Source organism: Melitaea cinxia, chromosome 3 (assembly GCF_905220565.1).
Source record: "Melitaea cinxia chromosome 3, ilMelCinx1.1, whole genome shotgun sequence".
Classification (NCBI taxonomy): domain Eukaryota; kingdom Metazoa; phylum Arthropoda; class Insecta; order Lepidoptera; family Nymphalidae; genus Melitaea; species Melitaea cinxia.
Window position 1 is genome coordinate 2,226,777 of NC_059396.1, and position 18,746 is coordinate 2,245,522.

Below are 18,746 nucleotides of genomic sequence, written 5' to 3' on the forward strand. Positions count from 1 at the left end.
GTCTGTCCGTGCAAACAACATTTTACTTGTAGTTAATTTGTTCTTTTTTCAATTTTTTATTTTAATGTCATTTATCATTTAAAAAATAACAGTTTAAAAGCATTTGAGTATGATATGCGCCACTTTTGAGATGTCATCTTAATTATTTTATGCAACATTTAATTAACACCATACAATAGACACTTATTTTAAAACGATTCTCGGTTTACGATCCTTTCGAAACTTTAAGTAGGGGCGGCCGGAGTAGGGGTGGTAAAACGAAGAGACGTTCACCGCCGGCTGTACTGTTGTAGAGTCTGTCGCCGCGTGTCCGCGTAAAAAAAGTTAACTGTCAATTTCGCGCCAATTATTAAAAAAAAAAGTTTTTATAGTCTATGCTATAATTTGAATTTGGAGTGTTTTGTGTAATCGGGATTCAGTGAGCGCTGGACTGTGAAGGGACAGTGTTGTGTGATGGTACTCGGCCGCTCTGTGTGAGAGTGCAGCATGAGGGGTAGCGTTTATTTGTTATTGCTGGCGCAAACCGTCGTCGCCATTACTGGACCTAGAGTAAGTTCATTACAAATTAAAATTAATATATTTAATAGTACCTAAAATCCGCGACCGCTTCTTCGTTGTTAAATAATTTTTCATAGACAAAAAAATTAAAAAAAAGAAATCGTGAAAATTCGTATAATAATATAATAATAATATCCCCGTCCCTCTTGTGTTTAAATTTATATTTTTTTATGAATTTAAAGAACTAAAACCTTTTCGTACAGAATGGTTCACTTTCAAAAAAAAAAAGTTTGAAATTTATCATACAACTGGCAGCTCCTTGTTTTTTTACATGCGGTTAAAGTAAGCTTATATAGGTCACATATAAACTATGACCCGGATATATGAATTATGAACGCGTTTAAAACCGCACGGTCCGCATAGTCATACAGATATGTAAATTACATAAATGCTATCAATGTACTCAAAGAAGATATAGAAAGTTGTTTGCAAGAAAAAAAGGCGGGAAAAGAAATTTTTTGATGTCGGTACCACCGGAAACATTCACATCACATTTTTTAAAGTCTTTGACATCTTTTTGTAACCTTTCACTTGATATGTATGATTGTATTTGATTATGAGGTTTTAGACATTTACAAACTTATAATATATATAATTTACTTGATTGCCCGAGTGATGACTACATACCATGTCTTGGTCTAAAATGTAGAGTTGATACTTATTAAAAATTAATAACAGGCGGACACAAAAATAAAGCATATAAAAAGCCATCATCATCATCATCACTTCAGCTTTTGCAGTCCTCTGCTGGACATACTACCAACCATCACAAGTTCGCTTGGACTCATGTGTTTTGCCCATAGTCACCACGCTGGGCAGGCGAGTTGGTGACAGCAGGGCTGGCTTTATCGCACCGAAGACGCTGCTGCCCGTCTTCGGCCTGTGTATTTCAAAGTCAGCAGTTGGATGGTTATCCCGCCATCGGTCGGCTTTTTAAGTCCCAAGGTGGTAGTGAAACTGTCTTATCCCTTAGTCGCCTCTTACGACACTCACGGGAAGAGAGGGTGTGGCTATATTCTTGAATGCCGTAACCACAAAGTACATATAAAAAGTATCGAACGCTTAGTAAAATAAAAATTTAAAATCGATAACATTAAAAAATTTACTTAATAACTGTAACAAAAAAATACTCCCTATTATAAAAGAGAAAAAAGAATTTACTTACAACGCCAAATCGAAATATCGATATAAGGTTACTTTGAATAATACTTCCACTAATATAAAAATAGGTGGGATTGTTTAGAAGAAATTACCAATAAGATACAAGTCCGTCGTATGTCATTATGTAACTATTTTGAAACTTCGTTTATTATGTATTTATGGTATACAATAAAGTATTAAATAGGTAAACATATACTTGCAGTAGAAAGACAATGGGCAAGTTTAAACGAGTAAAACGGGGACGAAATTCTAGCAACCCAAACATCGTGATGTAGTCACAGTAGGTAACATTAATTGCGCCTACGTAACAGACTTTCTTCGACCGATAGTGAAAACCGTGACATCGTGAGGTCACAGCGGTTAACACATGTGACGCGTAACCCAGAGCTTTCACAGGTCGAATAGTTTAAAGTGGCATGTAAAATAAGAATCTACATTGGAGTTATTCTGCTAATTTTTTTTTGCACTGACACATTTGACATCGCTCTGGTGTAGTAGTGCAGTGCCGTGTAGGCACCCACACACCGACGATTTCGCTCGGGATGTATATTTGTGTTGCTACAAATATTTGTTTCTGGTCTGGTTGTCTATTCGTGTAGGGTTAGCCACAGTGCCTCGGAGAGTGCGTTAAGCAGACGGTCCCGGTTGTGTTATATATACACCTAAAAGCAATCGTTACTTATAGAAGGTAATGTATCCGCAAATATGCAGTAGAGCAGCGTGGTGCCTGATCAGCCTTCTCCTACACGAAGAAAGAGGCTTATGCTCATTTGTGGGATACATTTGACAGTGTGATTAAAGTGGATGCGAGATGGATCACAGGTCATCATTTTATTATTATAAGTTTTACTTCTCGTCAGCCCGATCGCCCTCAGTTCCTCTTGCAATGAACATCTCCAAGTGTGTTTAGGACGGCCACGTAGGCCTTACGCAGATACTAAGAATCTGCTTAAGGCATCGACCGATGAAGGATGTCTTATTTATGCGTTTAATCTATAACGTGAATAATCAAATAAAACTGTCTGAAATTATTAATAAAAGATTCTTTTATCTAACAAATATATAAATGTATAAAATTCTCGTGTTGCGGTGTTTGTAGTTAAACTCCTCCTCCTCCTTGACCGATTCTCATGAAATTTTGTGTGCATATCGAGTAGGTCTGATAATCGATCAACATCTATTTTTCATACCCCTAAGTTATGGGGGGGGATTGAGAAGGTTAAAATACATGGCAAAAGAACGTTTGCGGGGTCAGCATATTTATAGAATCAAGAGCCGACATAGCTAAATAATATAATGAAATATATTTATGTTTAATTATTATTCGATTAAAATTCTTATTAAATTTTACATTTGACTCGACTATTTATGAAACTTATATGAATATACATTGACGTCTGCGCACTAAACCTTCGTCGACGTCGTCATTTTCATTCCAGTTTTTCAAAAATACATATTATGAAAAAACACTAAAAATCAAAAAACTTTCAAAATCAGTTATTGAACCGTGTGAAATAAAAAATTAACAAAAAATCGTATAATTGTTAATGAAGAATACGCATGTGAGGACGCCTTGAACTCGGACAATGAGTAATTATGTCGCGAAAGTGGATGTTCGTGCGAAACTGACTTTATGATAATCAGATAAATAAATAATAAAAATGTTATCAACGATCAAAAAATGTATGCGTTTATTGAATTCAACAATTTCTACAATAATTTTAAAACTGTATTCCTATAAATCGATATTTATATTTTAAAACGATTGCTATAACAAAAAATAATCATAAGATTGAACGGATTTTAAAAACTACAAAATGAGGTCTGAGAGAGTTACGTCTAATACTTTTTTTTTTAATTTTACAAATAATCTAAAGCATAACAATATTAAAATTGCTCTAAAGTAGCGTCGGTTCCTATGTAGAGTAAGGTAGCCAGAGTTCCTAGGGGAGTTGGGTAAAGGTCAGCAAAGTTCTTGGAATGCTTTTAGCGTTGCAGGCGTCTATAGGCTACGGTAGCCACTTACTATCAGGCGTACTGTACGCTTTTGACCAATCTAGTGGTATGAAAAAATATATATTTGAAATTAAAAAAAAATCTTGACGCTTCACACTCAACGCCCCCAGTAGGGTTTTCTCCTGTGTAGCGTATCTGGAAACACACACAATACACAAGCACATATAATAATATATGATCAATATAAATGTCTGTTGTGAGCGGGAATTGAACCGTCGTCAAATAATAAGTAGCTATGATATTTTTCAATTACATTTACCACAATGAAACTGATACAACTTCCGCCAACATTCCGAATCAAATGAACAATACAAATTAAAAACTTTGAATGTAATAAAATATTCTCATACAATACTTTCACGTAAATATAATGAACGAAAATTAATTGAGTCGCTTACATTACTGGTCGTCGAGTAACCTGCGATTGTCTTCTGATTGTTATGAAATTATTGTTCGCTGTCACGATTTTCATAATGTTCCTGTTATCTAGCATTATATACTATTTGTTCTGACTTTACACTTTTTATATACAGTATATCTATATAAATAAAAGTAAATATGTATGTAAATGTGTTGTTAAGCGCTATAGGCATTCGAGAACAGCTGGACCGATCCGGTTACTCTTTATTTTGACTTTTGTAGAAAGTTCTTGTACTAAGTAGAATTAAAAATTAGAATATAAATTGTACAGAAAATTGGAAAAATTAAAAAATTGTGTGTCAGCTCCGACGCACGACTGGAGTTTACTCTTTCAGATCAATTGTTTAAATAGGCACAAAAAAGGCTTACTAGTCTAAGAAAAATATTAATACCATATCAAATGGTAAATAAACGAATCAAATACACTATATAACCTTATGGGGTTCCGATAGATGGCGTTAACAAAAACGTAACGAAGTCATTCGTTCAGTAGATTTTACTCCCCGTTTTTTTTTTATACCGGCCTTATATGAAAATCGATTTTTAAGGAGTTAACCAATAAACTCCAAAAAGTAGTGTTATTGAAACTTCACGCGTACGATAATATTACACACTGATCCTGGAGCAGAAAGCAGGGTCAACGACGTATCGTTTAATTGCACACTTAAAACATAACTGTTTTATTACTATCTGTTATCGATAAAGGTCTAATGCAAACAGACAAAACTGCACACCAGGAAACAATAAGATTAAATATTTTGTAACAAATTTATGAAGTAAAAGTTACAGATAATTTATCATAATGTAACAAGCTAAGTGTACAATTACATTATGTAATGCTACATCCGATGCTATATACTTCTGTGACATCTGAAGAATCGTTCAATAATTTCAAAGATAGAGCCGGTCTAACAATGCGATCAAAATTTGAATTTATTGTTCTAAAAAGGTTCATCTCGTATCGATGACAAAAAGTCTCCTTCATTTTGAGGATGTTTTTTTTTAAGTCGTGTAACAAACTAATCTTAATATTTATAAATTACGCGTCACGTTGTTTGACAGCAATGGACTCCTAAACTACTTAACCGATTTTATTCAAATTTGTACACCATGTATAGTTTGATCCAACTTCAAAGAACGGCTATATTTTATTTTGATATATGTAATTGTTATATTTAAGAGAAAAAAATTAGGCGATACGATCTTCGCCAGGATAGCTAGTATACGTTTATAATTACATATCCTCGATTCCCATTAAACGTTTCACTTACACAGTTAAGTTATAAGCTAACAAAAAGGGCTACCAAAATACTAGAACATTACGGCCTGTTGCACCTCAACTATCAAACCATTTTTTTTTTGTTTTATCGGTTGAGAAGAAAAGTGTTCCAATTCAAATTCCATCTAATAGTGTTTGTTCTTAAACTAAAATCTCATAATTTACATCGAAAAGTAACAATAAATCAAAAACTTCTCGTCAGATCGCGATCAAACTTCAATTCAACCAATTTAAAGCACCAGCTTTAAATTTAAAAAAAATTAAAATTAATTATCTTATTACACCCAGTAAAATGTATGAGATAACAAAAGAAAAAAAATACAGTCAAATTAAGAACCTCCTTTCAGTAAATTAAAAAATTAGTCGAATTATACTTCCTGTTATGTTTTAAATACGCTACGAGGTGAATGACCTGAGTAATATACATAAATACGAGTATATTCATAGTCGTAAACTCGTAATAACTAAAATGTCATATGTATTTATTTGTTAACGCTTGCATGTTCTAATGTACATGGAGCGAGCGGCACGCGATCGCTAACTACTTTCACAGTAAGATGCTGCTGTGTCCGATAGACTGGAATTAATCGATCTTACATTACACGCGTATTTAACTAATTTGAGTTCGTTACTGTAGAGAATGGATCCAAGCGAGAGGCTTTCAATTAAACTACGAGTACATATAACATCTTGGGTTGTCTGAAACAAATAGCTAGAATAAATAAATACCGAGCTTAGTATTACAAAATCTGTTGTTATATAAAACTATATATATATATATATATATATATATATGAATGTTAGTCTGTATGTCCTTGTCAAGTCCTCCATGTCATGATCATCAGCAAAATGTTGTGCATAAGCCTACAAAGGTTTCTGAGTTGGTACGACCAAAAAAATAAGAAAAAGCGTAGCAACGCGCGCAAGACGAAGAAAACGAATGTACTTTAGATTACATGACTGAAGTAAAACTTACGAAACGTAACTCTCCCTCTTTCTATCTTCACTAACTTATATCTCCCTCTCAACTTCCGTTCGCCTCGCCCTATCACACTTTTCGTAACGCACTCGTCACGCGGTCGGAGGTACAATTAATAATGCGCATGCGATGCTTCTGGTGTTGCAGGCGTCTATAGACTTCGGTAATCGCTTACCAGCTTATGGGCCGTATATTCGTTTGCCGACATGTTGTGTCGTAGTCTGGGCGTTTAGGATCGTGTTGCATGTGTTTTCAGTCCACTGACACATGATTTATATTATACTAGAGACCAATGAGTGAAAAACTTTTTTTACTATAATATTCTCTAATTTCTTAAAGCAATTGAATCAAAGTCAAGACGTGAGTCATCATCAAAACAATACATAAGCAAGTAAAATTATTATACAGTTATATCAGCTTCAATATTAAATTAAATAACTTAAAAAAACAATTAAAGCCACTTACAGTATAAGAAAACAAATAAAACAACAAAAAATGATAATTTATTACAATATCATTGTAAGTTTAGGTTACGAAAAATTTTATGTACATTGTTTTTAATTATTTTAAAAATGTAAGTGATAATGACAGTTATAATTATAGTTAAGTAATAGAAAAAAAGTTACGTAACAATACACCTAACTATTACATTACTTATTTCACACAGGAGTAATAATTACTATCATAAATTTTATTACATACGCGGCACGAATTATAAATAAAAGAATTTTATTTCGGAAGTAAAAAGAGGTTACAATCAGCTATGTTATAATTTTATCTGTGTTAAATAAGACTTATCTGTTAATTTTGACACACTTCCTACGAAATCGGTAATTCCTGTACTATTTTCGTGTTTAATTACTACTTTATTTTAGTACCAGTACATTACTTTCAACTGCCTTTAATTTTGATACTAATTTAAAGATCTATGTATAGTATTTTTAGTTAATGCTTTAGTTCTTAATTTCACTTCACGAGTATTTCATCATCATCATCATCATTTCAGCCTATTGCAGTCCACTGCTGGACATAGGCCTCCACAAGTTCGCGCCAAATATGCCGCGAGCTTGTGTGTTTTGCCCATAGTCACCACGCTGGGCAGGCGGGTTGGTGACCGCATGGCTAGCTTTGTCGCACCTAAGACGCTGCTGCCCGTCTTCGGCCTGTGTATTTCAAAGCCCGCCATCGGTCGGCTTTATAAGTTCCAAGGTGGTAGTGGAACTATGCTATCCCTAGTCGTCTCTTACGACAACCACGGGAAGAGAGGGGGTGGCTATATTCTTTGATGCCGTAGCCACACAGCATATCCTCATGTAAGTGCTGTGTACTTCTATTAGTGACGAGTTCACCACGACTATTTAGAACAGTTAAGTTCCTTGCTGATTTTTCTCAGAACAATCTATATTCCGAATCGGTTTCAATTTCACATGCAATATGATCAATTAATGGATTAAAGGCTAAATAGCTGTAGAATGGCGATTAAAAAGATGCATTTGAAGCCTTAAATATATACATTTTATCTACGATTTTATTTTTGTACCCACACATTAGGAATTCTAAACATTTTTGAATATCATATCAAAAATTGACCGCTCCAGCGGGGTTCGAACCCGCGTCTCCGACTGACCGACTGAAACCTGAAATACATTTTAGATTTAATTTTATTTGATTTATATAGCTGGAATCGACGTATTTTAAAGCTGTAACCTTTTAAAAAAGTGTGTGTGTACTTATGTACGCACGCAAGACGTTGTACTTAATCGGCTAGCTTACTTCACGTTGCTAACTCATTCTTCGTTGACTAGCTAACTTCAGGGTATTGGTTTTTTTTTCATGACGGTGTGCGCGCGCATCCTAAAAATTTACTCTCATAATTTTTCCCTAACGGCCAAAAAAAGTATACCTTGAAAAATACTCAACACTCAAGAAAAACGTTTTAAAGAAACCGACATGCGTTATAAATTTGGTGATGTGGAGTTTTTTGTCCCAGTTCGCTGTGCTTCATCGTGACGGATTCGATTAGATTCGTTCTCTTTAGAAGAATATACCTTTGACATTTACAGACTGTTACATAACAATATGTGGTAGCCTGTTGTTAGCTTTTTAGTTTTCTATTCAGTATTAGATTCAGTATTAAATGGGACCTACATTCTTAAGTTGTTTTCCGTTATAAATTCTTTTGCAATTTCTTTGGTTTGTATATTTATTTGTTGCTGTGCTGATTGATGTAACGATAGAACAAAATTCTTTTATGTAAGTGCTGTGTACTTCTATAAGTGACAAGCTCACCATAAACTGTTTTTCCGAATATTTGATTGATTCTGTAAATACTCCTATTGTTAATATTGAATAAGTCGTTGAAGTACCTTTATAAGAATAAATAAATTAATTAAATGCATCCAAATAAATAAAGAAATACAACATAAGCAATAGACGGTTCTTTAGCACACTATTTTACATAAAATACTTCCTTCAATTCTGACTCTGATATAATCTCATCTCATTTAAACCTGACGTTAGAGATGAGCGCATAATAACTTTCGTATTAATTGATTACTTTAACATACATTTTTCGTACTTTTTTTGTATTTCTTTCAATTTGTTTTTCAGGTGTACAATAAAGATTATATAAATATATACTTAAAAAGAAAATATCTAAAGTTTTTAGATTACAAATATACAGTAAAGAATAGTGAGGTAAATTAACTGAGGTGGGGCTCAGCAGAAAATATCCTGCTTAAAATTTGGAGCAGCCCGATTGGCCAGCCTCGACCTTACAGAAGATCACAGCTAAATAAGTAATACTGTCTTTAAGTTGTGACGTGTTCTTGTGGTGAGTAAGGAGGATTAGGGTGCGGGATTAGGCTCGCCAACGCGCTTGCGATGCTTCTGGTGTTGCAGGCGTCTATAGGCTACGGTAATCGCTTACCATCAGGTGAGCCGTACGCTTGTATGTCGACCTAATTGTATAAAAAAGTATAAATATGCTTAAATATCAATTATAATTGAAACACTAAATCATCTAGTTTTTTGAAGTTATATATATAGTTATTTTGGTGCATTAAAGAAAAATGATGAAAGTACATTTTTACGACACACACAAACCCGACACTCTGAAGTTAGCTAGTCAACGAAGAAGAAGTTAGCAACGTGAAGTTAGCTAGCCAATGAAGAAGGTACCTATAACTTCTTACGTGCGTACACAAGTCCAAACACACTTTTTTAGTATAAACGTACTTATATTTAGTTAGCACTTAAATATAACAGTACTTATATAACATTGTCACGAGTCTTTATTTATGTCATATTAAAATATATTTATTTAAAATATTGTCAATTTATTATAATTTTAAATTACGCATAACGATATTATTCTAGAACGAAACGAAATGAGTTACGACTCACTCAAACAAAACCACAAACAGAGCTAAGTAAACATAATTTACTTGGTTTACGTAATTCACGTAACACATAAAAGGGCTAAATAAAACCGCAGTTGCACGGCGATCAGGAAATATCGCATAGCTCGGGATTCGTTGACACGTAACTTTGCGTAACCGGGGAATCGAACGAGACGACACGATCACGTAACACCGTATATTTTTATGGTAAAACGAGTTAGATTCGTAATTATCTTTAAGAGCTCTCTGTACGGATGTCGAGGATGTAAAAAAACTTTCGCTTTTAATAAATAAAGCCTATCTGTCGAATATAAATAATATTTTTTTTTTATCAATAAATATTTTGTAGTTATAGTAATACTAGTTGTGCCCCGCGGTTCAGCATTAATTTGAGGAAAAAAATAGCCTATAGCCTTCTTCGGTAAATGGGCTATCCAACACTAAAAAAAAAAAAATCAGTTCGAACCAAGTAGTTCCTGAGGTTAGCGAATTGAACAAAAAAAAAAAAAAATTGTTTCATTATGTTATGAGTATGGATTATAAAAAGATATCCATGGTGTTTTGATTGTTTGTAACGGACAGCTTTTTAAAATTCTTGCACTAGTGGAACATCACGTTATCACTGAGTGACATTTTAATGGGAGAAGATGAAACAGCCAACATCGTGTAAGCCACGTAGGTGAAGACGTAGAGCGAGTTCTAATAACCAACATTAATAAAAACGGCAAAGTATGTTGCTAGGTGCAAAACTCAAAAACAGCTGGATCTATTCAACTAGTTTTCTTCAACTTTCAAAGTTTTCTAATATTTTATAGATAGTTTTCACGGAATGACGGATTCAGAAAACAACACAGAAAATCAGAAAAAAGTGAAAAAATAAACGAATGTGCCTTAGACCATACGACTGAACGTAACGTCGACTGAAGTAAAACTTCTGCACAATAGGCCTGCGCTGTTTCTTAGATAAACGAAACGTAACTGGCTATAAGGGAAAGAGAGAGAAAATGTGTGCTCGCACGTCTCTCTCCTTCAGTTCGCCTCGTCCGATCACATTTTTCGTAACACTTTCGTCACGTATACATCGGCTTACTCCCCAAGTGACTGTGCTTAAAGAAATTTTACCCCAAAAATTTCGGATTATGTAATGATAAGTTAGACATCAAGCGTTTGAAAGTTCGCAAGTCAGAACAACGTCCGTCGAATCAGCGGTGATATATAATCATGTCAATAAGATGGTGCAGTGGATAGAACACGTATTCGACACCAGGTCGTGAGCTTAAATCTAGATTGCTTAGTTTTTCTCTGCTATCCATTTCGAACTATTCTCCTACATGGAGGATAATTTGTTTATCGAATAAGCTATTTAACGAATGAAGTAACGATAAAATATTCGATATCTCCACAGACTTTTTATTAAAAACAAATAATAATTTAAAACAATATTTACGTAGCAAAATATACAATAGGATTAATAAAACGTAAAATATAAATTATGAAGAAGAATGCAAAATACGAATTCTTAACATCTATCAAAAAAATATTGGTTAAGCGAACGACACGCAAGACCATACCTAACAGTAATTAGGTTTGGAATTTAGTTAATTTGCCGTGGTCTGGGTGTTTTTTGCAGTCCTTGTGGGTCTTCCCACCGTGCCTCGGAGAGCACGTTAAGACGTCGGCCTCGGTTGTTATCATGTACATCTGATAGCGATCGTTACTCATAGTAGAAAATATATACGCTAACCCGCATTGGAGCAGCGTGATGGAGCTGCGTGATAAGCTCTGATTCTTTTCCTACATGGGGAAAAAAGCCTATGCCCAAAGGTAGGATATTAGAGGCTGAAGCTGAGCTGTGCTACATAATAAAATTTAACGCCCAAAGAAGACGTGCAAGGAACGTGTTCGTACAACTGACACTCATTCGGTAAACACAACGTAACACAACATAATGAGCGAGAAAGCCAACTTTCATCGTTTTACGGAAACCGGACTTATTCTGATTCAACTCGTGTACATCTCATCTTTGTTTCCAAACGATTAGAAAATCGACATTTTATTTGTTTTACATTGTTGCATTGGTAACTAGACGTAACACACTTTAATAACTTTTTTTTGTAATTACTACTGTTTGTTTATATTTTGGTGTACAATAAAGAATATATTATTATTATTATAACTTCTATTTTTCTTCATTTTAATTTTTCACATGGACGATTTTAAGTATCCTAAGTATTTTTAATTAAAGCGATTATAAATGGTTTATTGTGTCTTTTATGTCTCATATAACTATCAAAATAAAGAATTACATTCTGATTTATAAAATAAATTTTATTAACTATCCACTATAGTGGATAGTTTTTTTTTTTTAAATTTTACAAATGCGAAAAACATTAATTCTCGTTAACGAGAGAGTTATCAAATTTTATTTGTGCATGATTTTATAATGACATAAAATTTTCCTATTTCCAAAAATATATACTTCTATTTTATTTTTGAATTCAAATATAACAAAAATCAATATTTATTTTTCCTTCCATCATCAAATACCTATATAACTACTAAGTTTTACGAATATCATCGAAATGTATTCTCGACGCGTCTTTCACTCTCACGAATCGTATGACCTTTAAAACAAAAGTACAAACGAAACCAAGAGTCGCTATGACGCGAATGCGTGAAAGTGGCCTGTGAGACAGTTCGGCGCTTAGCATCCCGCATGTCATTTAACCGGTATTCAAACAACCATTAAATTACGTAAATTTAACTAAAATATAGATTTTTTTATATTTAATCAGCAAAAGTACTTCCTTGATATTACTTGTACTTGTGTAATATAAATGTGTCGCCTATTCAAAAAGTCTTTCAAATTATTCAAGAGTTCATCGACGGAACTGTTATGTCATTTCACATCATATCAATAAATTTTAGAGTTATTTGTTTCTTAGTTTTTACGCAAAGCAACCATTTGTAACGCAGTAATAATTAAAATATAGATCGTTCGATTACCAGTAGTTTATGTAAAATAGCCCGTGAGTCAAAGAAACAGTCGATACATAAGCAAAGTATGTAGCTCTCATCTTTCTGCCCGCGCGCATAAAGAATGCGCTTTCGTGCTACTGATGCGTCACGGAAAGACGAATGTAGCTCGGAGCATTGTGTGAAAACTGCTCTGTCAAATCACATTCTGTTGCAATCCAGAACGAATAAATATATAGACTTTAATATAAAATAATTATTTTTATGAAATTCTTTTAATAAATGCATTAGTGCCCTTTGCATTCGAGTATGTCTCAGTTTGTCGCCCAAGCATTATAAGAATTCGTTTTTTTACACCTTTATTATTGTTGCATACATTATTAATTTTGCGTAATAAATTATTTTCTGGAAGAAAAAAAAAAGATATGTATATCTGGAAAAAATTATTTCAAATTTGCCAGTTTTTTTTTTTTACTTTCAAAAGTATTCGGAGTAGTTATTATTCTTTACCTTAAATTATTTTCTGTAGTAGTTGTAGGTAAAAGATTAAGAACTTTTCTTTTATTTTCAGATAGAAAATGACTTCGATCGAAACAGACAGCCACCATTGGGTCCTTCTGGTTTCAACGATCATCAAACGAGATATGGAATAGCAGCTCCATTACAGAACTACCAAGGACAATCTGGCTTACTAAGTAGCCCAGCACCAACAATTCAATTCCCCCAGCCAATCTTTCAACAACAACCCTATGTACCGCAGTTCAACAACTTGCTACCAGCACAAAACATCCCGAACAATGTTCCCATACAGAACAACAATGGATTCCAATTTAGCCAATCATCAAACGTAAATCCTCCAATTAATAATTTGCCTCAACAAAATTTGGGTCAAATACAACAATCAACAATTCATAACCAAAATATACCACAGCCAATTCCTACTTTAGCAGGTTTTCATAATGGTCTTCCTTTGACGCAAAGTGCTCCACAAACGTTTAGCCAAAATCCTAATATTCATAGCCAAATCTCTCTTGCACAGCAAAGACCGACTCAGGCGGCTTTTCTACCTACTCTGAGTGGTGCTCAAAACCCATCCTTCAATGCGCCTAATCCTATAACTATTCAAGCTGCACCGAATCTAGCTCCACAAAATCTGAATAATCCTCAAATTCCTTTCCAGTCTTCTATAAATCAATTGTATAATAATGGACAGTCTGTTTCCCAATTAAGGGATTATTACGAACAACAATCAAAAGAAAATCTGGAAAAATTAAAAGAACTTCAGGAAAGGCAAAGAATTATTCAGAAACATCAAGAGTTTGTTCAAAAACAACAACAAAAGCAACAAGAGAAAGTAGAAAAACTACACGAAGAATTTATCAGTAAGCAAGCCACTAAATCAATACCAACTTATACGACGACTGAAAATTACGAAGAATATTTCAAACGCAATCAAGAAAAACGAAGACCTTTGCTGCCACACGAAACAGATTTGTTCAGAAAGGCTGTTGAACTTTATGAGAAAGAGCACCCAACCACCACTACATCTACTACTACTACTACAACTACCACAACTACGACAACTCCACGACCTACTTCTAGATATAGATCTCGTTCACCAACTAGAACGAGGGGTCCTCCTCAAGACAGAAACAAGCAGAAACTTTACAATGAAATTAAGAATTTATTAGAAGAAAGCGATACAAAAGGTTTTGATGATAATTTAAGAGCAAAAAGCGTAGCGTTGCTACAGAAACCTGACATATTAAAACAGCTGAAAGTAGCTTTAGCTGAAAACCCAGAAGATTTCAATGAGAAAAATTTCTCATCTAGAGAAATTTCCTTAAACGGTCAAAAGTTTGAAGTCATTAGAACAACTAACCCGAATTTGATTCCAAAAGGTGCGATTGCCGCCGATAGTCCCGATTTGGGTAAATTTATAACAGCAACACAAGAAACGCAAAAGGAAAGTCGCATCTCTTTTGATGACTTGACTAAAGGCGTGTTGCCACCTGGAGCTAATTTTGAACTAATAAAACAAACCGATAATGGAAAACTGGAAGAAGTGTCTAAAATACCAAATACGCTTCAAAATAAAAAGAAAGTCACTTTTGTTTTCCTAGAAGAGCAAGACGATGGCACATTTAAAGTGAAGGGTATTAAAGCGAACGGACAACAGACTGAAGAAGGGCCTGAGGTTGAAGACATTTTGAACAAGATAAAGAAAGGTGAAATACAGCTTCCAGGACAGACAAAAATTACTAACAATATTTACACATCTACCACACAAAGTCCATCTGTTACAACAACCGAATACGTTGCTGAATCTTCGCATTACCCATCGAGTTACACAAGTTATGTAACAACATCCAATTACGGTAGTTCTGGACATACAAATCCAGTGCAAACTACTCCAGCTCCTACCTACCATAACTCTTTCATATCATCAACAAGATCTACGCCTGTAACACAAACATATGCACCTACCACTCGTGCTACTACTAGTGAAAGATACGTCGGAAAATCTTCCACTCCAAATTACATTAAAGCTAGACACAGCTATAATTCAGCTACAAGAAGTCACGTCCCTAGTACTACAGTAGTAAATACTACCCCTAACCCGATCTATAGGACGACTCCCCAAGATATCATCGTGATAGGTTCGAGTGCACCTCCGCCGATTTACGAGGAGTCCACCATTAACTTAAATTATGAAAAGAGTGACACGCCTGATTTAATAGACATTTTAAAAGAAAACGGCCTATTCGCAACAGCTAAATATTTGAAACAATCTGGGTTGGACGCGATTTTGAATGAAACAGGTCCTTACACAATTTTCGCTCCTACTGACAAAGCGTTCAGAACATTATTGGTTCAGTTGGGAGGTCCTGATAGAGCAGAAGAGAAATTCCGAGACAATCCAAGGCTTTTAAGTGGGGTAAGTTCTTATATACATCCGCTAATACAACTTTAATATTACTGAAATATAGTATACACATTCATACACAATAAACATTACTATTAATTGATTCACATTTTAGACTTTTAAAAAAAAAACTAAAAAAAAAAAACAATAAACATACAGTTTACTAAAACACATTCAAAAGGTAATTAACACCTGTCTTCATAGTTAGGAATCACCAATATAATATTAAAATCCTCAGTTGCTTCTCCACCACGTGATCCCCGGCGCCTTCGACATAGGATCTCTCCAAGATGAAATGACCGGCGTATCTCTCGCCGGCACGCAACTCCGAGTAAACCAGTATGACATGCACGATGTCGAGTGGAACGAAGTAAGAGTGACGACTATCAACGGCGCTCGCGTCCTTGACGACAAAAAGGATATTCATATACCGCAGGTAAGTGTGTCTACTTTCTTTTAAGTCTTGGCTATTACGCAATCGAGCGTCTCATTATAATAAGTGGCATTTGTCTAGTCATATACATTACTTGAATTAATAACGCTATTTTGATATTGCAGCATGCCTTATGATGATATTATTAGGAATTTATTTTACATTTCTTCTATTTTTTTAAAGGTCTAAGTAAAGTAAGGTTTTTTTAAATATAATATCCTAAACAAAACAACTCTTTTTCATTCCTCCAGGGAATAGCCCACGCAGTTGACCGAGTAATGTTCCCATTACCAGTAGGAGACCTCGTACAGACGCTGCAGGCAGATCGCGACCGACGTTTCACCACTTTCCTCAAGGCCATTTACGCGAGTGGCTTCGCTGATATTTTAGCCGGTAAGACAAAATACTGCAAATATATGGCAAAAACTATTGTAAAAGTGTGAAATCTGTTAATGGTCTTAGGTCGAGAAAAACAGCTAATCTACAATCCTTAAATCTACTACAAATTGGTGTATACGCCTGTCTCATTGATATTGTCACAGAAATGGCTTAAATTCCTGTTTAAAATAAGTAAAGCATTTGAGATTTCGTTGTTATTTCGTTGTTGTGTTCTTACCATTTAGATCCATTTCTTATAAGTAGGTCACTTTTTCTACAAAAGAATCCTCATACAATTCGGCAGCCAGCCCTGCGGTCACCAACCCACCTGCCTAGCGTGGTGACTATGGGCAACACACATGAGTTCGCGGTATTTTTGGCGTGAACTTGTGGAGGCCTGTGTCCAGCAGTGGCCTGTGATAGGCTGAAATGATGATGATGATGATACAATTTTTTTTATATCACAAGGTCGGCAAAAAAGCGTACGGCTCACCTGCTGGTAAGAGATTACCGTAGCTTATAGACGCCTACAATACCAGAAGCATCGAAAGCGCGTTTCCGACCCAATCCCCAATCCCCCCAGGAGCTCTGGCCTTACTCACCAACAGGAACACAATACTGCTTGAAAACAGTATTATTTAGCTGTGGTCTTCTGTAAGGTCGAGGTACTACCCCAGTCGGGCTCCATATTTTGAGCAGGCAATTCCCGCTGTGCCCTACCTCAGTTAAACAATTCGCACGACACCACAAGTGTATCTGGAACATTCCAGAGAGCAAGACGTACACGGTGTTCGCGCCGACCGACGCGGCGTTCGCGCGCGCGCCGGCGGCGGAGCTGGCGCGGCTGGGCGAGCGGGCGGGCGCGCGCGCGCTGGTGGCGCGGCACGTGCTGCCGGGCGCGCTGTACAGCGCCGGCATGCGCTACTACCAGCTGCGGGACTCCATGGAGGACGCCAAGCCGCTCACGCTGCAGAAGAGCTCCGGTGAGAGCGCGTGCCATCTACTCCATTATATTTATGCCTCCTCATCTCCCCCCACCTGTTTTTAGTAAATAAAACTAAAAAAAAAAAACAATTAAAACGCTTTATATTCAACGGCCCCACTAGGATTTACTTGTGTATTGTCGGAAAACATACAATACAAGCACAAACGCCTAGACCACGGCAAACATCTGTATGGCCAATACAAATGTTTGTCGTGTGGGGATCGAACCGGCAACCGCCAGCACAACAACCACAAACTAGTTCTGTGACCGTTGCGCCAACGCGCACATACGCATTGAAGTTGTACGTTACAAGGTTATAGACATTTCTACATAAAAATTATTTGCTCATGTGCAATTCTCAGGCGTAAGCGTCTATTGTTAATGCAAGTTTTATTAGTCTTATCTCTTGTTACTATGTGTTCAATCTCCTTGAGTTTGAGAAGCGTGTGTTTGAAATTTTGAATTGTATCTTAATAACAAAAATCAGATCCCTATAATTTAAATGATTCCTTTAACTCGAACATGTGTTTAAATCGAGTTTTAATATAATCGGTTCGTTAGCAAATTCGTTTTTTGAATACCTATATAAGACATGTCATACTGACAATTTAGTAAATGATGTGGCCGGATTTTAAAGATGCAGTGACAACTGAAAATTTTAAAATCTGACTACATCATTCATTTGTTTATGCAAAAAAAAAAACAGTTCAAACAATTTTGTGTATTATAGTTATTAATTGTATGGTGTCATTTCTTTTTACTTAAAAATCATATTTCGTTTCCTCCAACAGGTCGCATCAAAGTTAACAACGCTCAAGTAATAACCCACAACATACCAGCGACCAATGGCGTCATCCATGCCGTCGACACGCTGCTTTAGACAACGTACTTTCCCGCCAAATTAGATTTACAAAAAAAATTACGGAGCTACACATTCATAGCCATACTTTGCTCCAATAAAAAAAAAAAGCTACAGTTACTGTCAATCGTTTTTCTCTTTCCTGCGTACCAATATTGTCCGTGTATGAAAGGGGCGATTATATATTTTGTATATTCTGGTTTTATATAACGTTTATCTAAGTTCAGAACTTGTTTCCGTGTAGCGGCTGTAAAGGCACAATTATAAATTAAGACTGTAAATATAATGTAAAATAGGATGTTAATTTATGCAGTTAACTTTTTGTTGTAAATAAATTTTTAATCTTTATGGGATTTTTTTATTTAAAAATAAAAG

The 18,746-nt window shown here is 35.2% G+C and overlaps 1 protein-coding gene across 1 annotated transcript; it reads left to right on the plus strand.

The window, feature by feature from the left end:
• Positions 1–486: 486 nt before the first annotated feature.
• On the plus strand, positions 487–18,724 carry LOC123669698 (kinesin-related protein 8). The gene is made up of 6 exons (XM_045603289.1): positions 487–549; positions 13,362–15,728; positions 15,955–16,152; positions 16,401–16,542; positions 17,298–17,510; positions 18,304–18,724. The coding sequence occupies exons 1-6, from the start codon at positions 487–489 to the stop codon at positions 18,390–18,392; spliced, it is 3,072 nt and encodes a 1,023-aa protein (XP_045459245.1). The 3' UTR covers positions 18,393–18,724.
• The last annotated feature ends 22 nt before the right edge of the window (positions 18,725–18,746 follow it).